The sequence below is a fragment of the Henckelia pumila genome, chromosome 4, assembly GCF_033568475.1.
Source record: "Henckelia pumila isolate YLH828 chromosome 4, ASM3356847v2, whole genome shotgun sequence".
Taxonomy (NCBI): Eukaryota; Viridiplantae; Streptophyta; class Magnoliopsida; order Lamiales; family Gesneriaceae; genus Henckelia; species Henckelia pumila.
Genome location: NC_133123.1, coordinates 28,542,332 through 28,557,700, shown reverse-complemented (window position 1 = coordinate 28,557,700; position 15,369 = coordinate 28,542,332). Strand labels below are relative to the sequence as shown.

Here is a 15,369-nt window from a genome sequence, read left to right as displayed (position 1 = left end):
TAAAAAGTATAGTCAACAAGATTTTATAAGCAACGTGAGCATTTGAGAAATATCTATTTATTTTTTCAAGTAATTCACTACATCTATTGCCGATTTTATTTCTTTTGGTAATGAGAACTTCAAGAATGTTAACTCTGAAAATAAATCGTTCTCATTAATATCATAACAACCCCTGTTAGTCAGAAAATATATTTTTATATTGGTCAAATTACACTACTATATAATAAATTTAGGAAATAAAAAAGTTTTTTGTTTATATTGGGCACGAAAAAAATAATTCATATTTGAAAAAAATTATCAAGAGACCTAGGCATAATAAACTTCATAAATAAATTTATCAATAGAACCAGAAATAAAAAAAAAAATTTATATTAGGCAGTAGGAAAAGGAAAAATAATTTTCTGTGATATGAATGAAAAAAGCCCAAGAATAATTAATTTATATTGGATCAATTTACACTTTTATATAATAATTTTTTTTTTCAAAATTATGGGCCCGAAAAAAAATGGACCCGAGTCGAACGACTCTTCTACCTCCAAATAGGAACGGCCCTGTATATATATACGAACAAAAATTTATAAATATAACTCATTAGAGACCATTTAATTTACCATAAGGATATTACTTCCCAATATAGGGTCGAGCATATGAACATATCCCATTTATTGTGCATTTCTCAAATTTTTCTCCTCGTATATTGCTATATAGTGACGCAATTCTAACAAATAGGCTTTGCCACTTCAATAAAATACATCATACATGTCACTGTTTTTAGTAATTACCAAGCGAAAATACCAACATATATATGATATTAATTTGTTGTTCAAATTAAGATATTCGTGGCGTATTGATCATACATAATGTGTTGAACATGCAAATGTTGTTGGAGATCTAGTTACATATGGCCGTGAATGGTCTTACATCTGTTAATTTCAATTTTATCATGCAAATTGGACGCATATAACCGTATAAGAAACGGGTTACTTCATTTACAAAAAAAAAAAAAAAAAAAGAAAGAGAAAGAAAGAAATAAAGAAAGAAAGAAATAAAAAGAAAAAAGAACGGGTTTCTTTGTATTATTTTTTAAAAAAACTAATAATTAAAATTTGCAGAAAAAAATAATTAATCTTGGTTGAAATTTTTTTTATTTCGTATGAGTGTGGCAACTGCATGTTGTGCTAGTCTGCTAGATCCACAAAGTGTTGGGATACATGCGATAGTATCATGATAAAAGATAGTGATAACATCCTCTCATTTGATTAGTATTCGATGCACACACACACATATATATCATATATATATATATATATATATATATATATATATATATATATATTTATATATCATAATATTGTCTGTTGTAAACTATATAATTAATCGACACACTTACGATATTAGCCCACCCTATATATATATCGCTAGATGCAATATGTGAATTAATTAATTATCAAGGGAACATCTCATAGTAGTGCTCAAAGCTAAAATTAAGTCTTATAGCTGCTAATTAATTATATATATAACGCACAATTCATCACACACCTCATGGTGGGCACATTAGGTGGGCACGGTGAGTGGGCAGGATAGCAAAATTATATATATATATATATATATAATATTGTTTCAAAACAATGACAGAAGCTGGCACGATTTTTTATTAGAGAATATCTATGGTTTCAACTTTTGACATAAAATATCGTATTTTTAATAAATTGGGTCGTGTAAAACTTCGTCTCATATATAAATTACACCATGAGATTGTGTTAGAAGAGTTTTCGTGAGATAAAAATGAATATATTAGGTCTCTAAATTCACATGATGAGTCCAATTTTTCACTTAAAAAGATATTTTCTTATAAAATATTCATTACGACATCATAAAATGACAAGTTTTGTTCCCACTGTTTGCATTTGTTGCATGAAATACGGCTACTCGGCAGCATTCTACCCGCATTAACATGCATTAACTCAGGATTCAAACCCAAATAATTCTGATTCACCATTTGAAAATCATAAAATAATAACTTCCATTGATGCGAGGAAAGATTTGAGCAACAAAAATATCTTGACAAAATCAACTGTGACCGAGTCAACCAAACGAAGGGGACAGACTTGACAATTGGCGCGCAGTTGGTTAATAGTAAGATGTTACAGTAAACACGTGAAAACTGAGCTACGATATTATATGTGAGACAGTGAAACTATTAAGTGTTCAAATAACTATACTATAAATGAAAATTAATATTTAGCTTTTAATAAAAAATAATAAAAGTAAAATAAGGGGTTAGATTTAGTTTATACAGATAATATCTAACTAATTTCCGGTTCCGGTTCCCGTTCCCGTTCCGGTTCTGGTTTTGGAACCTAAACCAAAAAAAGTTACGATTTTTGTTGTGGAGCAACGGTTCCCATTTCCATTCCACGGTTCGTCCCGGTTCTTGATCGAATCTTTCAGTGAGCCGACAAAAGATTCTGCAGGGTCGAGAAATTGCAGTCCTGGGCCAATGTTTGGGCTTCTGAAGCCCACTTCATAAAAATGGGATTTCAACTCTTGAAGCCCAACAGAACTACTGTACCCAATGAAGTCCAAAGCAAGCCGCCCATTACTTGATGGGTGGCTGCCTGTTGGATTTGGACCATCGATTATTTTTTTTATTTTTGTATAAATATCAGAAATCAGAATCTAAACATAGATAGATGCCGTGGAGATCACTGAAGGTTCTTCGATAGCATTTAATGGAGAAACTTTAATAAGAAAAATATTTTTTTAGAAAAAAATAAAATTTTATTTGTCCATGCATTTTTTTTGTTTTGGACAAAAAAAAGCCCTATTTTATTAAATATTAGCCCCAAAACAATCCAAGCCAAATGTCGTGAAATTAACCTTTGCACAGGGTCAATACTATAATTTTATAAGGAAAATTTGAAAACTGCTAATATTAAAGTATGAGGTTCTTCATTTTCAATAATATACTAAATGATATTTATTATACATGTATATCAATATTAGTAAATGAAAGGTATTAGTATGAAATCAAAGATTTAAAGAAAAATGGCAATCCTAATTATCAAATATGTCGGTTCATTGATGTGAAATATGCAGATTGGAGCCAAATAATATATATTTGATTTGATTGATAGATTATAGTTTATTTGATTTGATTGATTAAATTTTATATAAGAATGATAAATTATCATTTTGTCCTTATAACAATAAATAAAATATGAATAATATTATTTATAAGGGTTTAATATAGTAATTTAAATTCAATAAGTTGATTGATGTAAAATAAATAATTAATTATTTGATTGATGTAAAATTATAATTATTAGATAGATAAATAACATGAAAAGAACGCAGGATTAAACAGTATAAATTTATATATAACTTATTAATAATCGAACCAAACAGAGCCAAAATCACAAACATTTATTTTTTACTCGACTCGAATTCTATAATTATTTGAAATAAAAGTAAAAAAAATATTATTTTTATATTTTTTTTAATATTATAGATATTTGTAATTATCACCAGATTGTATAGGTCCGCGGCAAGAGTTAAAAGGAAAGCCACAAAAACAGATACTCCGCACGGCCAAAAAAGATTGACATAACCCTATTTCTAACTTCAAAAACGCGTGGAAACTTTTAGTTGAAAATGTTTTTTGGGTATTTTTAATATTATTATTGAGATATATTAAAGAATTTTAGTAATTAAATAAATAGTACACTTAAAATTTATTAAGGTTTTATATAAAAATATAATTTTTAAATTTGTGTGGAATGATTCCTAACTCGTATGAACCAAGTGCCATCTTGTCGAAGAAGAAAACCATGCATGTTTGTGTTCCATTGTGTTGACTTTAATCGGTCATGCAATCCGGCGGTCTACTCACTCACACGCTACAAATTCTCCGTGATTTTCTTTGTAGTTTTCTGGAATATTCCAAGTTTTTATCTTTTTTCTAAAACAAGAAATTGTGAAGACTTTGTGAAATAGCTACAAAATTATTGCCTATATCACGATTTTTGAGAATAAAACATTAAAATCACATTGCCAATTTGAGAAGTTGAAGTCCAGTGTATGTGTATCATAATTTCACTATCTTATTCATATGAAGGATGTGTGCTATATGGAATCTACCAATATATATGTGTATATAGTAACCCAATAGGAAATTGTTGGTTTCATGTATAAACTTTATTATTTATACAATTAAAAAACACACACACACACGAACAAAGAATTATGCTCTTAACTTTATTTAACAAATGGAACCCAAAATACTAATTTCTTACATGTGAATTAAAATCCCAAAAATTTATTAATCGGATCAATTTTTTTGTTAAAAAATAAAACTCGTCACATCCTTGAATTAATAGACTTAAATGAATGTGGAATAATATATGAAGAACGTTCCATAGACTCAATTTTGTGGAGTGGAAGAAGACAAACCTCCCCCTTCTCATTTCTCCTCCCACGCGTGCTCAAATTTATCATTTAGACCTTTAGAAAATGCTTATTTCCCAATTACGCCCTCTCTGCCTCCCAAACGGCAAATACCGACCTACCCATCCACAGTCCTCACTTCTCACAGAATCACACTTCATGTTCATTCTTGTATGGTGTGAAGAAGCAAATGGAGAGTAACAATCTCCCTTTAATTCTTGCTTGAAAATCTCATTTCTCCCATTTGGTCGGATTTAAGTGCCGAATATTTGGTTCTAACCTTGGCGACGAGTCTCCTTTTTACTGGTTCAAACTCCATTTTTGGTTTGAAATATTCAAAGAGGACGTTGGATTCGAAACACCTGCATTTCCCCTGTTATTTTCCCTTCGATTTCGACTGAATTTACGGCAACTTCAATTTTATGGGTTCTTCACGAAAAGAGAAAAAAAGTGACTTTCTGTATTCTGAAAATGGGTTATGTGATTAAGTTCGTGAGCCAAAGATTGGTTCCTTTGGCATATGCGTTCTTGTTCTCTGTTTCCATGCATCTGCTCCCACTTTTCACCTTTGTCTCTGCTTTTTTCTTCAGGTGATAAGCACTTTCAACGCCTTTTTTCTTGTCTGTTTATTTAGATCCATCTTTTAATAATTGTTGGTTTCTTAATCATTATTATTTTTTGCATCGAAATCCAGGCTGCATAGAGATGAGTGTTCAGTGGAGAAGAATGGTGAAGAAATAGACTTTCTTGAAGCAGAGACAGAGTTATTATCCTCTGAGTGTATCGCTGAGAAAGATGTTACTGAGTTTATAGGATTCGATGGTGTTGGGGGAAAAGAAGAGGAAGAGGTATTTCTGAAATTCAAGTTCCCAACTTTCGAAGAATTTTGTAGAATTCATGAGAAACCAGGCAATTTATCGAATTCTGAAGTGTTCTCGTTTGAAAGTACTATTGTATATGATTTCACGTCTGGAGAAAAATCTGCCAGCGCTTTTATAGATGAACTGGAGACATTTCCTGCGGAAGAAATTAATGAAAACATAAAATGCGAATCGGGGGAATCGGGAGAAGATCATAATGAGATTTCGCTATGCAATGGAGAAGGAAAAGATAATGCTGAGGCAGAGGAATCGGTGGAGAAGTCAGAGCAAATGGTTCATTCAGGTGAAGAAGATGAAAAATTCGAGGGAAACCATGATGTTCTTGATGAACCGCAGTGTTTGTCTGAGAAAACTCCCTTGTGTAACAGCTCCGTTTCGGATTCAATCGATATCGAGCATATTCCTTCACCGATCAACTGTTCAGTGGACTCACACAGCGATGGTTTCTTGTCTGATGAAGATTTTGGACTAGAAACAATGCAAGAATCATCTTCGGGCTTCCGCGAAGAAGTCGAATCATCAAAAGATCTCCATGGCAGCGACGAAATGGATACCACGAAAGATGAACCCGATGAATCAACAGAAGATGATGAATTTAACACGGATTTCTTATCTGAGGAAGACTTTACAGGCGGCGCCGTTGTTCTTACCAATTATGAAAAAACAGAGTCCAATGATTCGGCAATGTCCGATTCCGAAGACGATTCGGAATCGTTGTGGGAACATGAAGATTTGATAGAACAGTTGAAAATGGAGCTGAAGAAGGTGAGGGACACAGGCTTGCCCACCATTTTAGAAGAATCTGAGTCACCCAAGATAATGGAGGATTTGAAGCCATGGAAGATGGATGAAAAATCTCAGCGTGGAGATGGAATAGGGGAGCTTCACAAATTCTACAAGAGATACAGAGAAAGAATGCGCAAATTGGATATCTTGAATTACCAAAAGATGTACGCCATGGGTTAGTCCACATTTTCCTTTCTTCATTTCATTCATTGGCAAATAAATTTTAAATTAAACGAGCTTATCGAAGTCGAATCGAAGTCGACCATAAAATGTTTAGTGTTTCATGTTTCAAGTCTGCTAAGAGATTTCATGATAACATATTGATTGATATATAATTATTGCTTTGTTCAATGTTTGTCTTAAGTTTTTTCAAAGATTAGTATCATGCACCTTTGTCTAATCCAAGTATATTGATTTAAAATTTTTATATTATTAATTCATCATCATCTAATTCATGAACCAAACAATGCCTGAATGTCAGTGCTCGATTTGATTCGTTTAAGACTTAATTTACCTTTTTTATTATTTATTTTTATGTAAAATAAATTTTCAACTCAAAGTTAATTGATGATGACCTACCACCAGTAATTATAAGCCCAACTAATCACCACTAGGAAAGATCAACACTGCATTGATTATTGAAAAATAATATTTCCTATCATAACTTTTTTCAATCGGAACATATTTTAGTTGGTGTGCCAAGAGAATCTTTAATCATGTTTTTTTTAATTAATTGTTCAAAGTTTTTTTTAGATGTTTTATTTAATTATTTATTATTATGTGTACGAAATTAATAATTTGTGGGTGTTTTTAGAGGACCCATAAGATCTTGTCCGTTGGGTTCTCCGAAAACAGAAATAACATGGGACTTGGTCTGGTACAACTGTACAAGGCACGATAAGGATGAGTGGATGATGTTACACCAATTTAGGTGTGCATTAAATTCTTGTATTTAATTAATTAAATTAATAATTAATTTGGGCATTCAAAGTCACGATACATTTGTTTTGTTCTTCTAGCTTCAAAACCTATAAAATGCATTTTATTATCTTCTCTTCCCAAGAGAATGTCTTTGTGTCTAAAGTCTAAACTAGCTATATAGTAACATAAAATATTTTTTAAATTTTTTTTCGAAATTTATTTTTCAGATGAAAAAGATCCATCATTATCGAACACATGATAATTTTATAGTTTACAGACTATATGAAATGTAAGTTTTAAAAATAAATATCCTTGTGCTACCTATAAATATTAAATACTTTTGGTGAGGCGATTCAAGAGAGACCATGATTTAATAGGATTTATTGGGAATTCAAAAGCAAATGGCTTGAAAAACGAGCCAGTGCATTTTTGGTCGTGATTCATGACGTTTCCATTAGCATTCGGGTCAACTGAATTTATTAATTGTCTGTGTCACAAATTTATTGCCTTTGGCTTTTGCCCTTAAGGAAAATTGAATATATATAATTAAATTTCTCAACAAAAAAATATATAATTAATAAAAATGGATTTTTATCAATAATCAATAAATTTAAAATAAGCAAACCATAACCTAAATCTAGGACAACCCCCATGCATTGCCTCATTATATTTGTGTGCATTCATGCATGGCAGGTCTATTGCAGCTGAAGGTTCCAGTCCAATCTACGGCCGCGAACAAGAAGCCGTCGGCGCCAACGCTAAAATCCCTGGTTTCGCAGAATCTTTGGCTGTCGAAACATAAAATCCACGGAAGCGATCCCATGAAGAAGTTCATAGGTGAATTGGAAGGTGATGTCGAAGTAGTATACGTGGGACAGATGTGTGCTTCGTGGGAGATGTTGTATTGGCAGTACGAGAAAGCCTTGGATTTATGGGAATCAGACCCCCGTGGGATCAATAGATACAATGAAGTTGCTGGCGAGTTCCAACAGTTTCAAGTGCTCATGCAAAGGTTCGTAGAGGATGAGCCATTTCAAGGGCCAAGGGTTCAAAATTATGCGAAAACTCGGTGTGTTCTTCGCAATCTTCTTCAAGTTCCAGTTATTAGAGGTAAGAATTCGATTCACTTAATTCATTGCTACCATTTAATTTCTTGGTAACTTTTGTGATATATACGTGTTTTTTTTATGTATATATACATTATATTAAAACTATATTAGTATTTTCTAGTTAAGATAAAAAATATTTGTCTTCTTCTCGTTTTTTGGTGCATTCGAACATTATTGTAGAGCAATTGTGTCTCGTAGAATGGAGAAAAAAGACATTTTTACAACATTTATATTGAAGCTAAAGGTATACTTTTGGCAGTGGATAATATGAAGGACAAAAAGTGGAGGGTGTGGACCAAAGACAGAGATGAACATGTTATTACTATCGAAACGTTAGTCGAAATAGTCGAGGAGTCGATTCGAATATTTTGGCGATTTGTTAAGGCTGATAAGGACTGCACCAGTGCTCCGCCAACTAACACCCACAACAAGATCGTTCCACAGCTTCACGATCCAGAAGACCTCAGCCTCTCACTAGCGGTCCGAAAAATTCTTCAAAAGGTCCCTAATTTGCTTGCCACTCGTTCAAAATTTAAAATCTCAAGCTTAATTTATTCTATTTGCTAATGCAAGTTTGTCTGTTTTCTATTGGAATGCAGAAGGAGAGAAAGCTGAAAGACCTCTTGAGGAGCGAGAACTGCATTTTGAGGAAATTTCGACGGAGAAGAGACGACGGTGAAGTCGAGTGGGATCAAGTTCTTTCGTTTTTCTGCCAAGTAGATATGAGATTAGTTTCTAGGGTTTTGAGGATGCCAAGAATAACTAGAGACCAGTTGATTTGGTGTCATGACAAGCTAAACAGGATTAGTTTTGTGAATAGGAAGATGTGTGTGGAACCTGGCTTTTTGCTCTTCCCATGTTAGGACTTGGGATTTGTATATGTAGCTTTGATAAAATCCGTGCTAGCTAAAAAGTTTTGATTCAAAGTTTTTTCCCTAGCATGTTTGAATGAATTCTTAATTTATTGCGAAAATGATGAAGCTTATAATTATCTAAGTTAGTGGAATATATAAGCATTTGTCACAGAGCATATTCATTGTGGTTTAACTGACAAGTCGTAGTTTACAAATTACTGTGTTAACTCAGTAAATTATCTAACATGCACGGGAAAACTGCGGGTTCCATGTCATTAAAAGAATTCAACTTTACCATATATGTGCATGAGCTAGACCCATTTGATGACACATGCACGAATTGAATACATGATATATGTTTTTTATAGATTCGGTCCGTGAGTTCAAAAAGGAATGGGACAACTTCACTTTTAGGGGCTTAGTTTTATAAAGGATCGAAGGGTCCCGTAATGAGCTAATACAGAGGCGACCATTCATGGGTTTATCTTGTGCATTTGTTCATCCAGGCCTCACCCTTCTTGCCTGGCATCTGAATTTTCACTTTCACGCATTCAATTGCTTTCGGTGAACATTTAATGTATATATCGTATTCCCAAAATACAAGGTTGAGAGAAAACAGCGGATTTGTTCTTCTATCGACTATCTTGTCCCATTTTTAATCTTATTTTCAATTTTGACAGTTTAGGTATTGATGTCAGATCAGCATCACGTTAAAATCATGTAATCGTTGCATATGTGTTACATCGATCAACGTCGACTCGAAAAAAAATATTAACATGAATCTATATAGCGAATTAAGATTGAAATGTAACAACATAATATAAAAATCGTATGAAGAATAAGAAAAGGAGAGAAAATCATTGTAGGACACAAAATGTTATTTAGTAGTGAAATTTAGAAATTTCGGATCTTAAATAACACGCCTTCTCGAGTTACAATATTTTCAGCGTTCAACTTACTTTATGAATGTGTTTTGGAAAAACAAAGGAATGAAACTCCTTCACACGACAGAGACATGCGGTAGAGAGAAGTGGAGAAAGCCATGAGGGGTTTTCGAAAATGTAACGTAGATGCTGCAACCTTATAAGATCAAGGGATATTTGGCTTTGGCTTTTGCTTTTGCTTTTGCTTTATTATCCGAGACGATCAAGGTTCTTGTGCGTGATGCTTGTCAAGATCAATGCATGGAAATATTAGACCTGAAGAAGCCGAAGGAATTGCCTTATGTGAAGCAATGATATGGATAAAAAAAACCTAGAGATGCACCATGTTATTTTTAAAGTGGATGCGAAGAAAATGACATGCAAGACTAAGTTAGATAGAAACAATTATTCATGTTTTGATGTTATCATTGATGAATGCAAAAGCTCTTACAGTATAACACATATTATACAGTTACCTTTGTTAATTGTCAAGCTAACGCCCGCCACATAATCTAGCTAGGTGTTTCTATCAATATGTAAGCCTTATGATTTGGAAATAGATTCTTCCGTTTCTAAAGAGGTGTCTTAGATGTATGATTCTATTGGAGATAAATCAATTTACATTAAAAAAAACAAAAATGAATCGTTATTTCAATCTATTGGAACTTGTATTCTTATAACAATTATATCATTCTCCGGTATGAGATTATGATGAAACCCAAGGTAAACTATACACAAGGTATCCCTGTTCCACTGGGCTTGTGGTTTCCTCAAAAAATAATATTGGCTTGTGATCCTTTCTTTTATATTAATTTACAAATGGATCAGGGCCTTGCTTCTTTAATAGCGTTGCTATTCTGATCGATATAATTAATTAATTGGCGAAATATGTTTTAGTGGGGATTAAAAAAAATAGTAAATATAAAAATGTCAAGAGTGGGATTTGAACCCACGCCCTTTCGGACCAGTACCTGAAACTGGCGCCTTAGACCGCTCGGCCATCTTGACTTTTGATTATAAGCTTCCGTAGTATAATATTTATCTACTTAAAATTCAGATTCGAATTTATACTTGCTCAACTAACATAATTTTAAAATCAGACGAATAAATTTTGAAATAATATTTTTGTGATGATAAAATACATGCTTTTTTTCATAAATTAAATTTTATTAGATAAATAATATTATATATGATTGCAAGATGTGTCAGGTGCAATGCAATGCAAAGCAGTGAATGGATTCAAAAAATTAAAAATCTAAGCCCAAAACTGACATATATATATATATATATATATATATATATTTCAAGTATAAGAATTCACTAGGAATAATATTGTACAATCACAGCGAACAAGGGATGCTATTTACATACAAATGCCATGCTTGCTCAAAACAGAGCAGCAAATGAAGCCATCATCCCATTCTTAAAACTATACGTAACATTTGTCATCACAATAAGCCGTGGAGGATGATATTTCACTAGGACAAGAAGGAGAATCCCACGTCGCCCCCGGTGAAGGAAAACTGAACGGAAATCCCATCGCTCGGACGTCTCCCCACGCGTTTTTCGGGCTAAAATTCTTTCTCAGAACCCCGTGTTCATCTTCCAAGTCTATACTTTCTTGGATCACCTGCGAGGAGCCGAGTAGTGTCGCGTTGAACTGCTGCTGTGGGCCGTCAAAGTCGACATAGTCCGGAGTTTTGATGGGCTCGTTTATGAAACCGGAGGACGAACTGAAATTTTGCGGAGGTGAGAAAATGGGGAAGAAGTCATTTGAAGGTTTGGTGTTGGGGATCATAGGTTTGTAGAAGGGGACGTAGAGTGAAGGGAAATTGGCGTGCTGTAGGCCATTTTCGGAGGGGGAAGAATTAGAGAGATTATCGGAACCGAAATGAGTTTGATTTGTAGCTTGAGTGAATAAATCTGGTGATGTAGTTTCGGGTAACGAAGGAGCCCATGAGTTGGAAAGAGCTCTGTTTGCCATCGAATTCATCTTCTTGAATATCCTGCATATTGCCCATGAATCCTGCATTCATTGTCATAAAGCACAACAATCACTATAAAATTCGAAACTTTTGGAGGATTGCGTTGCATGTCACCAATTGATAAACAAAAGACCTACATTTGGTGGAAGATTCTTGTCCAAGATCTTCTTGGGAGGAGACGCGGCGGCGGCGTCGGGGCTGGACGGAAGTCGGAATTCATGCATCATCCAATCAGTTTTGAAGCCTTTTGCAGCTCTACCCCTGTAGAACACCAAGGATTTCTTCAGACCTATGCATCTAGTTCCATCAGAAGAGTATATAGGCCTATCGGTTCCGGTTGCTTTCCAGAACCCGGATCCCGTGACCCGATTCGGCCTCGAGCTGTTCCTGTACTTACGGTCCCTTGGACAGTAGAAGTACCATTCTTTCTCCCCTGTTGTTACCAGCTCTGTTTTCAAATCAAGACATAGTTCAAAAAAAAAATTGTTATCTTTCATGTTTGACAATAGTACTATCTTCAGCATTCAAGATCCCAGATTATGCTCAAGATTTGTACAAAATTAGCATTAATGGATCAATTTATATTTTGTATTGGACTTACTTGGAAGGTCCCATGGATCATATTTGTATATATCGACCTGCTTGATAAGCTCGATTGGAAGGGGCCTATGCTCGAGCTTCCTCTTGAGATAGAAACCGACGAGTTCTTCGTCCGTCGGATGAAACCGGAATCCGGGCAACATAAGATCATCCATATTATTCTTGTCCAGATCATCCATATTGGCTTGATTATTTGTTTATAAATATGATCTCTCTTGTCTCAACAAAGATATCTGAAAGGGCTAAATTTTGTTGGAGCAAAGCCCTCCCTTAAAAGTGGAGACAGAGGAACCCAAGTCAAGGCCATTGACTTGTAATGAAGCTTTGCTCTGCCATCCCATTTGAGACTCCAAATTTGGGTTGTGTGTGTGAAGCATATCTTCTTTTCCCTTAAATTGGATTCTTCCCTTCACATCTTAATATAACAATCAAAACTATACGACAAAACAATCTTCTCATTCGATTAATATATGCATGTACTTGTCATATGTTTGCAAAAACATATCAGCTCGAATGTGAAAGCTTGAAATCGACGGTGTGGATATTAGTTGAATTCTTGTTAAAATATTGATATAGAACAAAATTTGTAAACAAAGAGAAGTTACATATAATATTTATTTTCTGGTTTTGTTTGTTTAAGGTCCCCGGTCCCTCGGGGAGCTAAATATAATAGTTGGTTCATGAATTTGATTGTAACAATTGAAGTTAAGAGGAATTAACTATATTAACTGATCGATCATTCATGTAATATACTGCTGATGGGATCTTGGAAACAATATAATTTTTATATGTGAACATCGATCACTATTTAATTAGATTCCTCCATGGCAATTAAATCGTTCTCTTATTTCAACATTTAAACAAAAAAAAATACTTTGGATTATTTATTTCGTTCATGATCAGTAATTTGATTCAAAGAGTGTGTGTGTGTAATGAAAAAGGTAGGTGCATATTTAAAAAAATGAAAATTTAAAACAATTGAGATAATGGAAGGATTCTATAATTTAATTAATAAACAACTTCTTATAAAATAACATATATTTTTTGTAAGACAAATCATGCATGCATATTTGACATTTGGTATGAATATGGTGCCTAGATCTCAATTCTTATTCACACAAAAAAAATATTATCTTTGAAGGTCATGTTAACGTATGTGGGAATATACAAATAGTAGAAAATCTTGTAAAAAAATGCCAAACGCCTAACACTCCAATTGGGTAGTCATTCTCATAATTAGACTATACATCAAATTTCGATGGATTATTTATCGCTTACGTAGGTAAATTTTGGTTATATATATATATATATATATTGATGAAAAAGGAAAGATTTAGTGAAATTTTGCTGATAAAAATTGAGATATATATGTTTATATTAACATTTTAAAAATTTAAGTTTAGAGATGCAACTATATAATAAAAACTCGTGATAATAACATCATATAATATTATTATAATAAAGAAGAATCTGAAGAATTCGCGGAGTCCAGATTGCCAAGTACAAAATGAGCTAGGCTTTTCCCTTTTTGGTGAAGAGGGGGTGTTTGTGTGTGGAGAAATGCTAAATATCCCACATCGAAATCCTTGCACAAATAAAGGCACTTAATAACAGCAAGTACGAGGATTCATCATCGCCGAGCTAAGTAACGCGAGCTTGTAACCTGAGTAGGGGCAATAGGTTGATTGGACATTGGGCTTGCCCAACTGCCTGGTCCAAATGTGCACTGTTCTGGCCCGCCCGTTCCAAGCGAGGAGTTGATCATGGTGGCCCTCTCGAAAGATTGGGCCACAATGCTCCTAGAGTAGAGGGCAATGCGTGAGGCTGGATTCACAGAGCAGCGACTACCTCCCTCTCCTTGCAGTGGAAGGATAACGGGCCGGCGCTCACTTGGGCCGTTCGGGTAGCGGGGCTGGCTTCAATTGAACAATCAACCTTTTTGGGTTTTGAATTTTCCAACATCTTTGCTGCAATTATCTCTGCTGATGATGCCAACAAACAACAAATTAATGTTCAAATGGCTATTTTGCAGTTATTATTTAGGATTTATTATTATTTCGATGATGGTCAGTAATTTATATACCTGTTTTTGCTTATTGTTGTAAAGCACTAATAATTAAAAAATTTGATTAAATTTTAGTGTGGCGAGAAAAGTTGGTAATATATTGAAGTTTATGTTACAACGAGGTCTTAAATTAAATGGAACATACGTATATATATCATCAATGATCATCAAATCTGCTAACTAAATCCTCCCCACCCCCACACCTCTCCGCCATTATAAAACTTTCCTAAATACAGTAACTAAATGACAATTTCATTAAATCAATATTCAACCACTTCTTATGTCATCATTTTTGACCGCATTGTCATTTGTAACACACTAGCGACTATAAATTCACACCCCTACCTCATGCAATTCATTCGAGTCAAGTAAACGATTAAAACATGAAGGGATTTGCAATTATATTGCTTGTGGTTCTTGCTGTGGTCTCAACCGCCGTGCGGCCAGGGGAGGCCATATCGTGCGGCGACGTGCAGGGCGCACTTTATCCATGCTTGGGGTACCTGGCTTCCGGCGGCGACCCCTCGTCTGAGTGTTGTAGCGGCGTGTCGAACTTGAGCAACAGTGTTCAGTCTCAGCAGGATAGGCAGACGGCGTGCTACTGCCTGAAGTCCGCCGCCTCCAGCTTCCCCGTGCAGCAGGACGCCGCCGCCAACCTCCCCGGAAGATGTGGTGTTTCCATTGGATATTCCATTTCTCCCAACGTAGACTGCAGCACGTGAGCAATCAGTTTAATTCTCGTCGATGCAAAATTGTTAAAGCCTCTTGCATGCATGCATGTCACATGTACACACACACA

The 15,369-nt window shown here is 34.4% G+C and overlaps 3 protein-coding genes and 1 non-coding gene across 4 annotated transcripts; 2 read left to right on the top strand and 2 right to left on the bottom strand.

Annotated features, from left to right (window-relative positions):
* The first annotated feature begins 4,474 nt into the window (after nt 1-4,474).
* Nucleotides 4,475-9,081, top strand: LOC140863111 (uncharacterized). The gene is made up of 5 exons (XM_073266271.1): nt 4,475-5,036; nt 5,141-6,288; nt 7,728-8,144; nt 8,403-8,644; nt 8,743-9,081. Exons 1-5 carry the CDS (start codon nt 4,918-4,920, stop codon nt 9,004-9,006), a joined length of 2,190 nt encoding a protein of 729 aa, XP_073122372.1. The 5' UTR covers nt 4,475-4,917; the 3' UTR covers nt 9,007-9,081.
* Nucleotides 9,082-10,848: 1,767 nt separating this feature from the next.
* Nucleotides 10,849-10,928, bottom strand: TRNAL-CAG (transfer RNA leucine (anticodon CAG)). Its single transcript has one exon. It is a non-coding gene; the product is annotated as a tRNA-Leu (tRNA).
* A 324-nt stretch (nt 10,929-11,252) lies between these two features.
* LOC140867142 (putative NAC domain-containing protein 94) lies at nt 11,253-12,821 on the bottom strand. Its single transcript, XM_073272215.1, has 3 exons — nt 12,507-12,821; nt 12,043-12,353; nt 11,253-11,946 (listed from the first exon to the last, which is right to left on the bottom strand). The coding sequence occupies exons 1-3, from the start codon at nt 12,682-12,684 to the stop codon at nt 11,350-11,352; spliced, it is 1,086 nt and encodes a 361-aa protein (XP_073128316.1). The 5' UTR covers nt 12,685-12,821; the 3' UTR covers nt 11,253-11,349.
* Nucleotides 12,822-14,953: 2,132 nt separating this feature from the next.
* LOC140860741 (non-specific lipid-transfer protein 1-like) lies at nt 14,954-15,292 on the top strand. The gene has a single exon (XM_073263746.1). It carries the CDS (start codon nt 14,954-14,956, stop codon nt 15,290-15,292), a length of 339 nt encoding a protein of 112 aa, XP_073119847.1.
* The last annotated feature ends 77 nt before the right edge of the window (nt 15,293-15,369 follow it).